This window comes from Erpetoichthys calabaricus, chromosome 17 (assembly GCF_900747795.2).
Source record: "Erpetoichthys calabaricus chromosome 17, fErpCal1.3, whole genome shotgun sequence".
NCBI classification, from domain to species: Eukaryota; Metazoa; Chordata; class Cladistia; order Polypteriformes; family Polypteridae; genus Erpetoichthys; species Erpetoichthys calabaricus.
Window position 1 is genome coordinate 49,907,312 of NC_041410.2, and position 15,782 is coordinate 49,923,093.

The following is a 15,782-nucleotide window of genomic DNA, read 5'->3' on the forward strand; positions in this document are numbered from 1 at the left end:
GACTAAGTCAAATACTTAGTTACTTGACCTAAAGGACTACTTCTTGGCTCATTTGGCTAAATTGGTCTTTATTTGTTCACAATTTGGGGGACAAAATCGAACTTTGCACCCTAATGCTAAATATGTGAGAAGTTCCACAATACAGGCATAGAAACACAGCACTCCGATCCTAATCTGATTTCCATCTGTTTGGAGCTCGCATGAGAGCTGTTTTCAGTGGTTTACTTTGGGTTTTACCATTTTCTGTCATATTCTTAATGTGTAAAATTCACAACGTCTGCATGAACATGGTTAAGTATCATGCCTTCTCTACGCTGCCAATGATATACAAGTGGCAAAAAAATATCATGCTACTTTGTATAGACATCTTTCTGCTTTGCTTTGCTCCCTACCTACCCTCAGAAGATAGATGAATTAATGCAGACACCTTGGTCTTTGTAATATAAATTTATATTGATTATTCTGTGATGAAGTTAGAATAGTTTAAATGTACATGATCATAAACAGTCAGAATACTATGTTATTATAAAATTGAAGTCACATAATGCATTTAGATTGTCGTCTTACTCTCTACATAACTTTTAAATTACAGTGTACCATTATGTTTACAACAGAATATTCCAATTAAATTAACACATAAAATTATCATTAAGTATGTGTGTACATGCTTTCAATGAAAATAGAGCTGAGTTAACTTCCTTAATCTCTCTCTCTCTCCTGATATTATATTAGCAAATCTCAGAACTGACAAGATAGTCTTCACTTAAATTCTTCCTGTGCTATGCCCCGGTCCATAGATGGATTTTATAGGAAGGTATAGACAGAACGGAAAAGGAGGTGGGGTTGCTGTTTATGTTAAACAGAATTTAAACACAGATCCTCTTCGGTTGGACGATGAGCTCCTACTTAGTGAGGACATGTGGTTTTGCCTGGAAAGCATTAGGGAAACAGTTCTTATTTTATGAGTATGTTATAGACCATCCAATGCAGACAGTTATCTTTTTAGTGATATAAAAAAGGCAAGTTTACAGGGGGATGTTCAATATTACATTGAATAACCTTGCAAATAGTGGAGAACAAGAGCAGGAGTTTTTAAAAGTAATCGGTGACTGAGCTGTAATATGCTGTATTAAAAACAAACTTGGGGCGTAGCCTGTTTAGGTCTACCGTGTTTCCCTGAAAATAAGACCTACCCCGAAAATAAGCCCTAGCATGATTTTCAGGCTGCTCTGTAATATAAGCCCTACCCCAAAAATAAGCCCTAGTCAAGATCGTCAGCTGAAAAGTAAGGTGCCTAAGGCCAGGATTATACTTCACGATATGCGACGAGTGTGCCCGAAACATCCATTAAATTCTGAGGACACCTTGCCACAATATCTCTGAAAAGGATGTTTAATGATTACATCCATCAATTCAGGGATGCACCCATTCCTGCAGCATCAGCGCAAAACAGAAACAAAATCTCTGGACGGGGCATCAGCTCATCTCAAGGTGAACACAAGCACACACATACACTGGCGTCATTGTAGCTTCACCAAATCCCCAAACCTTCATGTCTTTGAATGGAAAACTGAGCACACTGTGGAAACCCCCCAGGGAAAACATGCAAACTCCAGGCAGGGATCACAAGGGACGTGACTCCATGTGAGACAGCAGCGCTACCGCTCTGCCACCGTGCACCATATATGTGTAACTATTAGCAGTATTCATTATTTAAACAAAGTTAACAATGTATCTGTAAAATGTAACATACATATTTTAATGCTTTTCATCATGACAGTGATATCAAGTATAAATCTAAGAATTCTAAATGTGCAGAGAGCTGGATTATTATAAATTTAACGTGTTCTGTGTGGCGATGCTGCTTGCCACTGCTGTCAGGTCAGGAGGAAGCCCCAGAAGTCCGTAGTGATTTAACAACTGGTCGGTTTTAAGATGACATTTACGACGGTCTACTTTAATGACAAAGTAAACTACGGGATTAAAGAGGACATTTCGAGTTTAAAGCTGAAATGTCCACTTTAATCACAAAATAAACATTTTCATTATGTCTGTATTTTCTTTTTCTCTGTGGCTCAAATACGGCCCCGTACATTCTGATGGTATTGTAAAGGTGCAAAAAAAAAAAAACAGCACAGAAGATGGTATGTAAGACTTTTAAAATGCATCGTGTCATTACTTTGGGAAATATGCGACGTTTGAATATCAAAGCACCACGAATGCATTTGTATGTCAACATTTTGCTTCACCACATCTAACCATTCATCAAACATCAAAGCACACACATCGACCATGGAGGATCCTAAAAAGCGTAGCAAGAAATTCAGGGTTTGAATATGGAGAGTTATGATGATATTCCAGAAGAAGATGACATGACTATTTAAATAAATGTATATTGTTGTACATGAATAAATATAAGATATCACCTGAAAATAATCCATTGTGCATCTTTTGGAGCAATAATTAATATAAGACCCTGTCTTCTTTTCGGGGGAACACGGTAGTCGTCGTCTTCTTCTTTTGGCTGCTCCCGTTAGGGGTTGCCACAGCAGATCACGGATCACAGCGGGGAAACACGGTAGTATTTTGTAATAATCAGGATAGAATTGACTGATGTAGAGGTGATTTAACCACTAGTGACCATAATATAATACAATTGTCAATGGTTTGGATCAGTGCAGCTGCAAAGACTAAAACTGTTTAACTTTGGTAGAGCAAATTTTGAGCTTATGCTCAAAAGAGGATAGAGTGGAATAAGCTTTTACAGTGGAGCAAAAAAGTATTTAGTCAGCCACCAATTGTGCAAGTTCTCCCACTTAAAAAGATGAGAGAGGCCTGTAATTTTCATCATAGGTATACCTCAACTATGAGAGGCAAAATGAGAAAAAAAAATCCAGAAAATCACATTGTCTGATTTTTGAAGAATTTATTTGCACATTATGGTGGAAAAAAAGTATTTGGTCAATAACAAAAGTTCATCTCAATACTTTGTTATATACCCTTTGTTGGCAATGACAGAGGTCAAACGTTTTCTGTAAGTCTTCACAAGGTTTTCACACACTGTTGCTGGTATTTTGGCCCATTCCTCCATGCAGATCTCCTCTAGAGCAGTGATGTTTTGGGGCTGTCGCTGGGCAACACGGACTTTCAACTCCCTCCAAAGATTTTCTGTGGGGTTGAGATCTGGAGACTGGCTAGGCCACTCCAGGACCTTGAAATGCTTCTTACGAAGCCACTCCTTCGTTACCCGGGCGGTGTGTTTGGGATCATTGTCATGCTGAAAGACCCAGCCACGTTTCATCTTCAATGCCCTTGCTGATGGAAGGAGGTTTTCACTCAAAATCTGACGATACATGGCCCCATTCATTCTTTCCTTTACACGGATCAGTCGTCCTGGTCCCTTTGCAGAAAAACAGCCCCAAAGCATGATGTTTCCACCCCCATGCTTTACAGTAGGTATGGTGTTCTTTGGATGCATCTCAGCATTCTTTCTCCTCCAAACAAACACGACGAGTAGAGTTTTTACCAAAAAGTTCTATTTTGGTTTCATCTGACCATATGACATTCTCCCAATCCTCTTCTGGATCATCCAAATGCTCTCTAGCAAACTTCAGACGGGCCTGCACATATACTGGCTTCAGCAGTGGGACACGTCTGGCACTGCAGGATTTGAGTCCCTGGCGGCGTAGTGTGTTACTGATGGTGGCCTTTGTTACTTTGGTCCCAGCTCTCTGCAGGTCATTCACTAGGTCCCCCCGTGTGGTTCTGGGATTTTTGCTCACCGTTTCTGTGATCATTTTGACCCCACGGGGTGAGATCTTGCGTGGAGCCCCAAATTGAGGGAGATTATCAGTGGTCTTGTATGTCTTCCATTTTCTAATAATTGCTCCCAGAGTTGATTTCTTCACACCAAGCTGCTTACCTATTGCAGATCCAGTCTTCCCAGCCTGGTGCAGGTCTACAATTTTGTTTCTGGTGTCCTTTGACAGCTCTTTGGTCTTGGCCATAGTGGAGTTTGGAGTGTGACTGTTTGAGGTTGTGGACAGGTGTCTTTTATATTGATAACAAGTTCAAACAGGTGCCATTAATACAGGTAACGAGTGGAGGACAGAGGAGCCTCTTACAGAAGAAGTTACAGGTCTGTGAGAGCCAGAAATCTTGCTTGTTTGTAGGTGACCAAATACTTATTTTCCACCATAATTTGCAAATAAATTCTTTAAAATCAGACAATGTGATTTTCTGGATTTTTTTTCTCATTTTGTCTCTCATAGTTGAGGTATACCTATGATGAAAATTTCAGGCCTCTCTCATCTTTTTAAGTGGGAGAACTTGCACAATTGGTGGCTGACTAAATACTTTTTTGCCCCACTGTAAGTGTGGAGACAGTCGATGAGCAGTGGAACAGGTTTAAAAACGTTTTACATTTAATACAAGACAGATACATATCTAAATTTGGAATTAGTGGGAAATAAAAAAGCTGCTGTGGGTTAATAAAGAGTTGAATAAAGAAGCCGCAAAGAAAAAACAGCTGCATAAGGCGTATAAGACTAATTCCAAAGTGAATCATAAGGCATATGAGAACACAAGGGTAACCATTCAGAAGGATGTTAGGGAGGCTAAAAGACAGTTAGAGAGGAATATAGCCAATAATGTGAAAGACTACCCAAAGAGATTATTTCAGTATTTTAGGAGTAAAAACAGTCAAGGAGGAGGTGATGTGCATAGTAGTAAAGAGGAAATAAAAAATGCACACAGTGAAACAGCAGGTGCTCTAAACTCGCATTTTTCTGAGTTTTTCACAAGTGAAGAAGTAGATAATCTCCCAGTGGTAAAAGGAACTGCTAAAGAGAGGTACTGAGTGATTGTGAAATTGTAGAGGGAGAAGTGCTACTGAGATTAAATAGGTTGAATTCAAACAAGTCTCCAGGACCTAATAATATTTACCCTTGATTTGTTAAGGAGGTTAACACGCACAAACCCTTAATGCATATTTTTAGGAAGTCACTGTGCACTGGGGAAATTCCGAAGGACTGGAAAACAGAAAATATTTTCCCATTTATATAAAGAGAGTGATCAGGCAGTTTCAGACAACTGTAGGCCAGTAAGCTTAACGTGCATCACAGGAAAATTAATGGATGGAATTATTAAGGATAAGATTGAGCAACACATGGCAAGAACAGGAGTTTTACTGAATATCATGGGTTGAGAAGAGGGAGGTCATGTTTTACTAACATGGCAGGAATTCTATGAGGAAGCAACAAAAGGTTATGATCAAAGTGGAACGTACATTATTTATTTGCTCTTTCAGAAAGCATTTGATAAGGTGCCATGTGAGACGTTAGCCATCAAAGTAAAATAAGTAGGAGTTCAGGGTGATGTTTGTAGATGAGTGCAAAATTGGCTCAGTCACAGGAAGCAGAAGGTTATGGTGCGAGGAACCCAATTAGAAACAGCTGATGTTAAGAGACATATTCCATAGGAGTCCGTGCTAGGGTTACTGCTATTTTTAATATAAAGGGTGAGTCAAAATTATGTTAACACAAATGGTACACTGCTACTGTATGTACAATTTTTGTGGACAAATTATGTTCCACATAAGCTACATGTGTTGAACGTGATGGCGAACAGGTTGAGACATTAATGTAAATCATCTTGCACATATGAAGTATGCGTTGTGAATAAATTGTTACTGCCATTCAAATGTTAACATAATTTTGATTCACCCTATATATATATATATATATATATATATATATATATATATATATATATATATATATATATATATATGAATGGAAGAGAAGGTCTGTGATACGGTTTGCATATTTGCAGTTGGAGATCCACGAAGGGAGAAAAAACGAATCACGTATCATAAAATAGTTTTATTCCTGAGCTTTCAACCCCTATCAGGGGTCTTCATCAGAGGATAATGCTTAGACTTACAAGAATCAAAGGCAATATATAGCAACACATTCAGTATGGTGGGTTGGAGGTGGCTAAGTCAGTATGATCAAGGGGGAGGGGTTGTATAGTTTAATCATTGTGTATATGTCCTTCTTAAGTTGGCATATGCTGGATTTATGTCCAAGTGTCTGTTGATGGCGTTTTCATCAAAGATTAAGAGGAGATATGATTGAAGTGTTCAAAATTATGAAGGAAATTAGTCCAGTAAATCGAGACTGTCATTTTAAAATGAGTTCATCAAGAACACAGGGACATAGTTGGAAACTTATTAAAGGTAAATTTCTCACAAACATTAGGAAGTTTTTCTTTATACAGAGAACCATAGACACTTGGAATAAGCTACCAAGTCGTGTGGTAGACAGTAGGACTTTAGGGACTTTCAAAATCAGTATTGATGCTTTTTCAGAAGAATTAAGTGGATAGGACTACTCAGCTTTGTTTGATTGAATGGCCTGTTCTCATCTAGATTATTGTAATGTTCCATTCAGGACTGACTGACAATTCTTTCTAGTAATCTGCATTGTTCATTTTGCTTTTTAACCTGCCCTTTATGCATACGCTGATTTGCTGCCATCACTTGTGGTCTGCATGTTACCTCCAAATTTGTATACAGAATCAAGAGATGCAAACCCATGGACAGCATGGGATGTCCTTCAGATGCTACTGTGGCAGCCACAGGGTGTGTGTTAACAAACAATCTATCATTTTATTGAAAGCAGAATTGTGTTGTAAATAGTTTATTTGTGAACTTTGTTAATGATTTTTTTCCGCCTTTCCTGAGGGATGGATTTCCCACATGTTCGCCACCACCTGCTTGTTATTAGGTTTGTGCCAGCAACGGAATGTAAATTTTCCTGTCTGTCTGTGCCTTCCTCTTCACTATCTCTCTTTCCATCTGGTGCAACAACTCACACAATGGTGTGCTGTGACACATACAGGGTAAGGGTCAAAGGAGATATAGAAAGTTTAATTTTAGCCATTTAGCTGTAATTTGTGGTATAGTGGGTCCGCGGCTTGAAATGAAAGGCCATTTTTTAAATAATCCATTTTGCCGTGGGTGCGATCATGCGGCTGTGGGGCGTGAGCATGCAATTGTTCTCAATGGCTTTCTGCGGTGCGTAATTGAGCCGCTGTGCCCACAGAACCGTATAAGTACGGGCCAGCACAGGAGATCGGGAGGAAAAAAGATGGAAAAGAGCGAGGAGAGGCTTGGAGAGAGAGAGCATGACATTGGGGGCAGTGAAAGAGAGTGGATGAGCCAGCCAGCTGAAAAAGAGAGGTCAGGGGTCCTGTGTGGAGTGAAGGATCGGCGCTCAAGGGACAGATTGTGCCCACTGACTATATAGAAGAGTGGGTTCGATCAAGGTGGTGTCCTTCCTAGGGATCCAAGGGACAACTGCGTGTGTGAGAAGGAAGACAGGAGGACAACCAACCCCGAGCGGTCTGGCAGACGCCGGCAGAGGCAGCCAAGGCGGGGGTCGGTAGCATGAGGACTGCCACGGTGACTGAAGTCTCTCTAGCTGAGCAAGCCATGGGTGAGCTGGAGAGACACGGAAGGAGGTGTGCTTGGTTGATTTGTCCCAGTGTCTGCTGCAGGTTTTTAGTCTCGTTTTAGCCTGGCTTTAAGCACATGGATTTTTTTTTACCTGTTTTTATGGCTTATTTATTGAAACATTTTTGAGCACTGCACCTTAGTTGGACACAGTTTGATTTGTTTGGTTTTTAATAAAAGCACTTTTGCACTTTTCCACCATCCCCTTGCTCAGATTGATTTGTCCCCATCAGACCAGCTCATCCGGTTACATTACCAATGATGTTTGGTTGGAGAGGCACCCAAAAGGGAAGACAGAGCATGGTGCTGGACCCGCACTGTCACATAATTGTGTTTATTTTTGTAAATGCTTTGAAATGTAAATATCACTTGTAATAAAAAGAATATTATAAGTGCTAGAACCAGTATCCAATCTAGAAAGCTAGCATTAATGACATCCTAAGTACTATGTAGAAAATGTATATCTCCAAAAACACTCTGAGTGCTAATGAAAATCTGTATGCAGAAACATTTTCCACTTCATAATAGACACTTCTGGTAAGCTTTAAGACTTTTGTTTCTTGTGTGGACTGATGCAGCTGTGGTTGCAAATGAGAAACGTTTTTGGAGGAATAATTGTGTCAGAACTGTAGCTTCTTCTTGCGGTGCAAAGAAACAGTTTTTGTGAATTACACCGTCTTGTATGTCTGTAGTAGTAGGGTGTTGTACTGTGTTAGCTATTATGGATGCAATGAGAAGTCAAGTAAAATGACACCTTTTATTGGCTAACTGGACAGATTACAATATGCAAGCTTTCCAGGCAACTCTGGACCCTTCTTCAGGCTGTTTGACCTATACCTGTAACTTTTTGTTTTGTTTTACGTCTTCAAAAAGTGTGAACATCCATTACATTTAAATTACATGATCACTTGTTGTTATGTTTACTTTTGTACTGCAGGCAGTGGAGAAACACCCACTGTGGAAACAATTGATACATATATGAACAAACTGCAAAATATAATCTTGGCAAACCCACAGGAAAATGAAAATCTCATCGGTACTATCCGGGAAGTGGTCAGCCACCTTGAAAGGTAGAATCAGGTCTGTATTTGTTTAAATATAGTATTATTATTGGAAGTGGTAGTATTAAATAATCCCTTAATAAGCTAATGTTTTACTCCCTTTCTTTGTACCTGTCAGGTACATTCACTACTTAAACTGAATTGTGCATTCCAGTTCAGCAAAGGTAACAACTGATAAGATACTGACAGAATTGTTTAGAGGTATTTATAACTACAAGTGTACAATTGTTTGTATAAATGATTCTATTGCCAGAATGACATTGAAGATGCTACATGGGAATTTTGGCATTCTATGCATGTTGTTCACCAAGAAGACTTTCAATTCATAATAAACATTTGAAGACTTTGTTCAGAATAGTTAAAAACTAAATAACTATGGTAGAAATAGTGAAAATCATACATACCATTTAAAATATATGATAACAAGAAATGTTTGAAGCATTTAATTTTGATTACTTAGTCCATTAAGAGGCACAGAATTATGTTTAATTTTATCACAAAATTCACATATGTCCCTTTTGCAAAAATTATGCTTATATATAATTTGTTAACTTACAGTCCAATATCAGAGGTGATGACATTATTCTGCAGTTGCATTAATAAAATAGAGTGCATACACTGTCAAAACGAAGAAAATTACACTCAATCTCAACACCTCATAGACTTCAGTACTTAAAGAAAAGGTAAAATCTACCCTTGTCTGTATCTTAAAGAATTTAATTAGAGTTAGTATGAGTGATCTTGGAAGTATAATGAGGATAAGGATAGTATTCTTTAAATAACAAATATATATTGGGGACATAAAATGCTGTATTACAAAAATTTGACTGTTAATAATAAGACAAAAATAACTCTTTGAACATCACTGTAGTTTACGATCCGAGCTTTAAAGACTTGAAGTTCAGCTTTGTCACACTGAATTAATTTTATGAGCATCTGTGTTAGACTAGTAGATGGGTATGTTCACTATTTCTGATGAACATTTAGGTTAACTCATGAGTCAGTGTATTAATTTCTCATTAATATTGTCATCTGGCAAAGGGTGTTTAAAAATAGTCTATGCTATGCAACTATATACCAGATGGTGTGGAGATGAAGGATTCTGCACTTCCTAACAGTTCGTAATTGGTGTCAAAATTATTTGTCATCCATGTACAAAGTATCTGCCAGCAGCAGTGCAGACTACCCCAAAAAATTAGTAAAGAAAGAATATAATGAAGAAATTTCTATTTCAAGTGTAATTTAATTTTACAGTAGCATTCAGCAAAAGGAAAAACACAATAGAAATAATGCACATTAAAATAATTTTAAGCATACAGTGGCATGCAAAAGTTTTCAATCCTCTTGAAAGCCACAAAAGATTTGTACATATTTATCCTCTCCGTATTTTTAATGTGAATTCTTGTGCTGTAACAAAAAATTTCCAATGTCAAAATAAACTGTTTTTTGTAGATATTTAGCTGAAGAAAAAAAAACTCAAACTCAAAAGTTAATGTTTGTATTAGTATTCAAGCCCTACGCATTAATACTTTGTCGACAAACCTTTTTCTGCAATATCGGCCTCAGTTTTGTTGGGATAAGTATGTTCCAGTTTTGCATGTTGTTCAGGAGTTATTCTTCCCCATTCTTCTTGGCAGAATTTATAGAGATCGTATAGGTTGGTGGGATGGCACCTCAGGACAGCAGTTTTCAAGTAGTTCCACAGATTCTCAGTAAAATCAGGGCTTTGACTTGGCCATTCCAAAACATTAACCTTTCTGTTTTTGAGCCATTACAGTGTTTCTTTGGCCTTATGCTTAATGTCATTGTCATGTTTAAAGATGAATCTTCTCCCAAGCCGTAGGTTCATAATTGGAACAAGTTCTCCTGCAATATTGTGCAGAATTTATGTCCATCTGTTTCTCCTTCAACTCTGACAAGATTCCCAGTCCCAGCACATGTAAAAGCATCCCCATACCATGATGCTACCACAGCCATATTTCACCTTATGATATGGTGCTTCATGAGCCATGGACAGTGTTAGTTTTACCCCAAATGTACCTCTTTGAAGTTTGGCCAAAAAGTTCTGTTTTGGTCATCTAAACGTAAAACCTTTTCCCACATCTTAACTGAGTCTTTCTCATGCTTTGTAACAAATACCATGTGTGCTTTTATGTGGACCTTCTCAAGGAATGGCTTCTTTATTTCTACCCTCCCGTAGAGGCCTGTTTTAGGGAGCGCTTTTGAAACACATTCACACATTCACCCCAGTTTCAGCCAAAGAGCATTGCAGACTTCTGAGAGTGACGGTTGGATTTTTAGTGGCCTCTCTCACCAGTCAGTGTCTTGCTCTAATGTTTAGTTTTGAGGGATGGCCTGTTCCAGTAAGAGTGTGGGTGCTGTGATGTATCTTCTACTTTCTGATGATGTATCCAACAGTGCTTAACGGGGCATTCAGACTCTTTGATATTTTCTTGTAGCCATTTCCTACCTTATGCATTTCAATGACTTTGTTTCTCACATCAGCAGAATGCCCTTTGTCTTAATTTTTGCAGTGATTGTCTAAAAAAGATTGTGGCTCTTCCAAGAGTTCTTTTTATATCCAGAGAGATATAAAGGACTCACAGGTAGTACCTCATTATATTTAATTATGGTTACATGACTGTCACTTTGGTGTTATGATTAATTTGTAATTTGTGTAAACCTGAAGCTTCCAAAGCAGAAAGGTTTAACACTAGAATTACTGAAGCCTACAAAAAAACTCGTAATCCCAGGCCACCTTGAATCCATTCACACCTCTCCATCAGTGTCTTTTGTTTTGTAAATGTGTCAATCAGCACAAGCAGCCTGCTGTCCCATCCCCCGCCTTGATGGAGCTCAGCTCTGGCAAAAATTTCTCCCAGCTCAAACCAAGGCTCCTTAACTGCATGTGAGGTGCCTGGGGTTGTATAGGGTAAATAATACAGTATATCATTATTTGGAATACATGCATTTCATGTGTGTTCCATGTCTACAATGATCTGGGTAAGTGTAAGGAAATGTGAGGCAAGAAATGCTGAACACATACCTAAAGCAGAAACTTTTTCCATGTTATACTAATAATGACGTAAAGTGTATAATGTGTGAAGACTTTAGTCCAAATATCAAATAAACACGTGCATTTTTGTTCAAGAATATAACCAAAGAAAAAAAATCATTTGATTTACATGTTGCGGTCAATGAGTTAAAAACCCAAGCTCAAATATCAATTGACAGGAAGTTGATACATGTTCTTGAAAGGTGCAGAACTGGTAAGAACTGGAAAGGTAAGAACTGCTGCCTTATAACCCAAAGGTACCGGGTTTTGAGTCTTGCGCTCCAAGTATTGAGCTGCTGCTCTTATTATTACTATAATATAATAAAAACATACATTTGATTTGAGTCTGTAACACCCAGTGTAAATTTTGGCTACTTGTAAAAGTTTTATTCTGTCAGTGATGTTCATGTGGTACAACGAGCTTGCCTCTCTCTCTCTCTCTCTCTCTCTCTCTCTCTGAGTTGATGACGTTTATTTCCATTCTTTTCACAAGAGCAGCGATGGCCACAGTTGGTGCTCTGGCTGACGCCTGCTCAGAACTATTTGTTGTACCAGCAACCAAAGATACAATGTCCTGTGGCCATTATCAGACTACCATACATATTTGCACTTTGACAACAAAGACACCCGTGCAGAACATGTGAAAAATGACAGATTTGCTGCGGTTTTGGACATCTGGCAACGTTTTGTTGAGAACTGTGTTTTGAGTTACAACCCAAGGCAAAGACTTTCCGAGTCTGTGGTCATAAAGCTTATGGAGCAGTTTCTGGACAAAGGCAGAACCATAATAAAAGACAGCTTCTTCACAGCGCTTTTCTTGGCTATTAGGCTGCTGCACCATGACACAACTCTGCTTGGCACCAGAAGTAAAATGGGACTTCCACCTACAGCTAAAGTCACTTTAGTACGCAAACAATTCGCCACGCTAGTGGTTAGATCTGGCAGTGCCATGCTCATGGTGTATATGCCCAAAAAGAAGAAGCCTTTGATTTCAGTCTGTAACACCTGGTGTAAAGTTTTGCATCCTGTAAAAGATATCGCTGAAGGGGTATAACCAGACACACAAACGTTGGTGAATCATGACATCTTAGTATCTTGTTGTCACTTGAATTTTTTGTTGTTCAGTTTTATTCTTGAATAAAAGCACACTTGTTTCATTGTACCTTTGCAAAAGTGTTTATTTTATATTCCAGTAACCACTTGAATAAGATGGAATCCATCTCTGCCTCTCTTGCACATGCACGTCATTATTTGAAAACGCTATGCCAGAGTTTGAGGCCACATCCTAGCTGGTCATCTTTTAGCTCACTTCATATCTCATTTCTGTTTGGGTGCCATTTAAGGAAAAAATGTATCAATTTAGATGACTGAGTCTTAAAAAAACAAGTCAGTTAAAACAATGGGAAAAGAAATTATCAGTAAAAACTGGTCACAAATTAAGAAAATGATTAGAATGAAAACCTGCAGCCACATGCTACATTTTTCTACATTCTAGACAGGTTTAGGAGGTGTGAGCAAACCTTCCATATCATAACTCAAACTTTGATACTACATTATGAGATGATTGAGATATTCCTTTCATTCATTTTTAAAACCGTACTTTCTGTACTTGACACTTTTATTTGTTAATTTAAGTGACAATATAAGTCTTTTCCTGGATTGTAGTAGTTTAAGCAAGCACAACTGTAGATACATTGGTGCTCAAGGGTTCATCATGGCAGCTACTTCAGAGAGACCACCAAAGGTCCTTAGCCCTCCAGTTAAGGCTGTATTTCACATGGTGTGGCAGCAGTGTTATACTGCTGGCTGAAGAGCTACAAATCCAAATTTCCTAAAATCACTAATAGTAAGTTCAGTCCACTCATCACCACAAGACAGTTTTTATTAAGGTAGTATTTGATGAATTGAACTGGTTTACAAACCTTTCTTAACATAGCACAAAATGACAAAAGTTCTTAGACTTGATGTAGTAATAGATATTCCAAGGACTTGGTAAACTCTCTCTTCAAAAACTCTAGCATTTTTATGATAAAAAGGAAGTAGTATTTCTAACATTTTAAATTAATTTCAAATTCTTTTCTTTCAGGTTTTGGAATCCATCATGCTAAAGGAAACTTCAAGAATATTCTACATTTTCATTAAAAAGTTATATGTGTTGTAGATACAATAATTGCATCCATGTTGCGTAGGTAACCTTTGGCTACTTTTTAAAATAAGTATTTCAGCATTTTAAACTGTTTTCCACTAGTATTTCTATACTTTTATTTTTTTTTATTTTTTTTTTTTTTTTTGGTAATTGTAAAAAAAATTTTATGCTTATTGTCTTAAATTTGCCATTCTTGACAATGTTAAACCTTTTCATTCAGTTTATCCAGGGTGTTTTTACATTGTACTAGTCCTCAGGTGTTTTATCTCACTTTTGTCATTCTTGTGGGGACTTCATTAAATAAAGTTATACTTTCAGTTTTTAGATTTTGTCATCTCTTTTTTTTATTTGCTTATTTAATTGAAGTACAATAACAGAGCAGCTCTTTTTTTTAATATTGATTTCAAATTTTAACTGTGGTTGTCTCATTAAACTGCAACCCTCGGCCTAGCTGGTTACATAAGCCCAAAGCAGGTACTTGTGACCTGTGGTGGATGCTCAGTACCCTTATGTGCAGTGTTTTTCCAATAACTGTCAGAGAACAGTCCTGAAACACAGTGCAGTTGTTCTCAAAAAGGGTTTCTTTTGTCTTTGTTGGACAGAAAAATATATTTTCACTTTCTAAAATGTTGTAATTTAATGATGTCTTCCAGATTATTCTTGATGAACTCCAAAATGAATTTAATAGAATTTCCACATTCTACCCTTTTTAGGAATCCCAATTTTTTCCTGGCTCTGTCTCTTTTCTAAGATGATCACCCTATTGTGTGTCATAGTCACCAGCCTTTACAGCTGCTCAATGCAAGATGTTAACATTTATTTCTTGTTGTTGAGCTGGGCAATAGTCACATTCATTTTACATCTTTTTTTTTTTTTGTGTGTGTGTGTGAGCCTTGCTACAAGCCAGACTAGGATCTCTACTACTGTCAGATGTAGAGCATGCTATGTCATGTTGTACTTGTTTCGTCTGACCTGAATTTTAAATCACATGTTAATCAGATTACCTGGACAGCATTTTTTCACTTAAGAAATATAGCAAAAGTTAAACCTCTTATAACTTTGCAAGATGCTGAAAAATGAGTTCATGCTTTTGTTTTAGTCGACTAGATTACTGTAACGCACTCCTCTCAGGGCAACCCAAAAAGGACATCAATCGATTGCAACTAGTACAGAATGCAGCTGCCAGAATCTCAACTAGGAAAAGAAAATCTGAGCACAATTGTCCAGTTTTGATCTCACTACATTGGTTACCCGTGCCTTTTAGAATGGACTTTAAAATACTACTTTTGGTTCACAAAGCCTTAAATAATCTTGCTCCATCCTAAATTTCAGAATGCCTCTCACCTTACATTCTAAATCGTAACCTTAGATCTTCAAATGAGTGTCTGCTTATAATTCCAAGAGCTAAACTTAAAAGAAATGGTGAGGCGGCGTTCTGCTGTTATGCACCTAAAATTTGGAATAGCTTACCAATAGAAATTTGCCAGGCTAATATGGTGGAGCACTTTAAAAAAAACTGCTAAAAACCCATTATTTTAACATTGCTTTCTTATAGTTTAATTTTATTGTAACCCTGATATTCTGTGTATGCATCGTTTTTATCAAGGCTGCACAATTCATACAAACCCTACTTTCTCTGCTGTTCTTTTGCTGGTTTTCTGTGGTGACGATCTGCACCACCTCCACCTGATCAAAGCACCATGCAGTTCCCTACATTGATGGATAGAAGGCCAGAGATGCACTTGACCGTCATCGTCTAATTATTACATGTGAAGCCTGTAAACTGTGAGGGCTGATTGTGATGTTGGGTAGAATGCCTAGAGGGGGCTGGGTGGTCTCGTGGCCTCGGAACCCCTGCAGAATTTCCCCCAACCAGCCCTCTGGAGTTCATTCCCACCCCCCACCCCCCTTCTGTCCTCCTGGCCATTGGAACTTACTTTATTCTTTGTTACTTAGTATTGCTTAATCTTATTTTTATTTTTTTATGAACTTTCTTCATCTTAT

At 37.9% G+C, this 15,782-nt stretch overlaps 1 protein-coding gene across 3 annotated transcripts in view; it reads left to right on the forward strand.

Annotated features, from left to right (window-relative positions):
- Positions 1-14,102, forward strand: part of hmg20a (high mobility group 20A) — an 84,506-nt gene extending 70,404 nt beyond the window's left edge. For 2 of the 3 annotated variants that reach the window (XM_028823155.2, XM_028823157.2), the window contains 2 exons: positions 8,454-8,586; positions 13,719-14,102. In XM_028823155.2, the coding sequence (XP_028678988.1) occupies positions 8,454-8,586; positions 13,719-13,740 (155 nt within the window). In that variant the 3' untranslated portion in view covers positions 13,741-14,102. Of the gene's footprint in view, positions 1-8,453; positions 8,597-13,718 lie in introns of all 3 variants that reach the window. The other variant, XM_028823158.2, reaches the window with a different exon arrangement.
- The last annotated feature ends 1,680 nt before the right edge of the window (positions 14,103-15,782 follow it).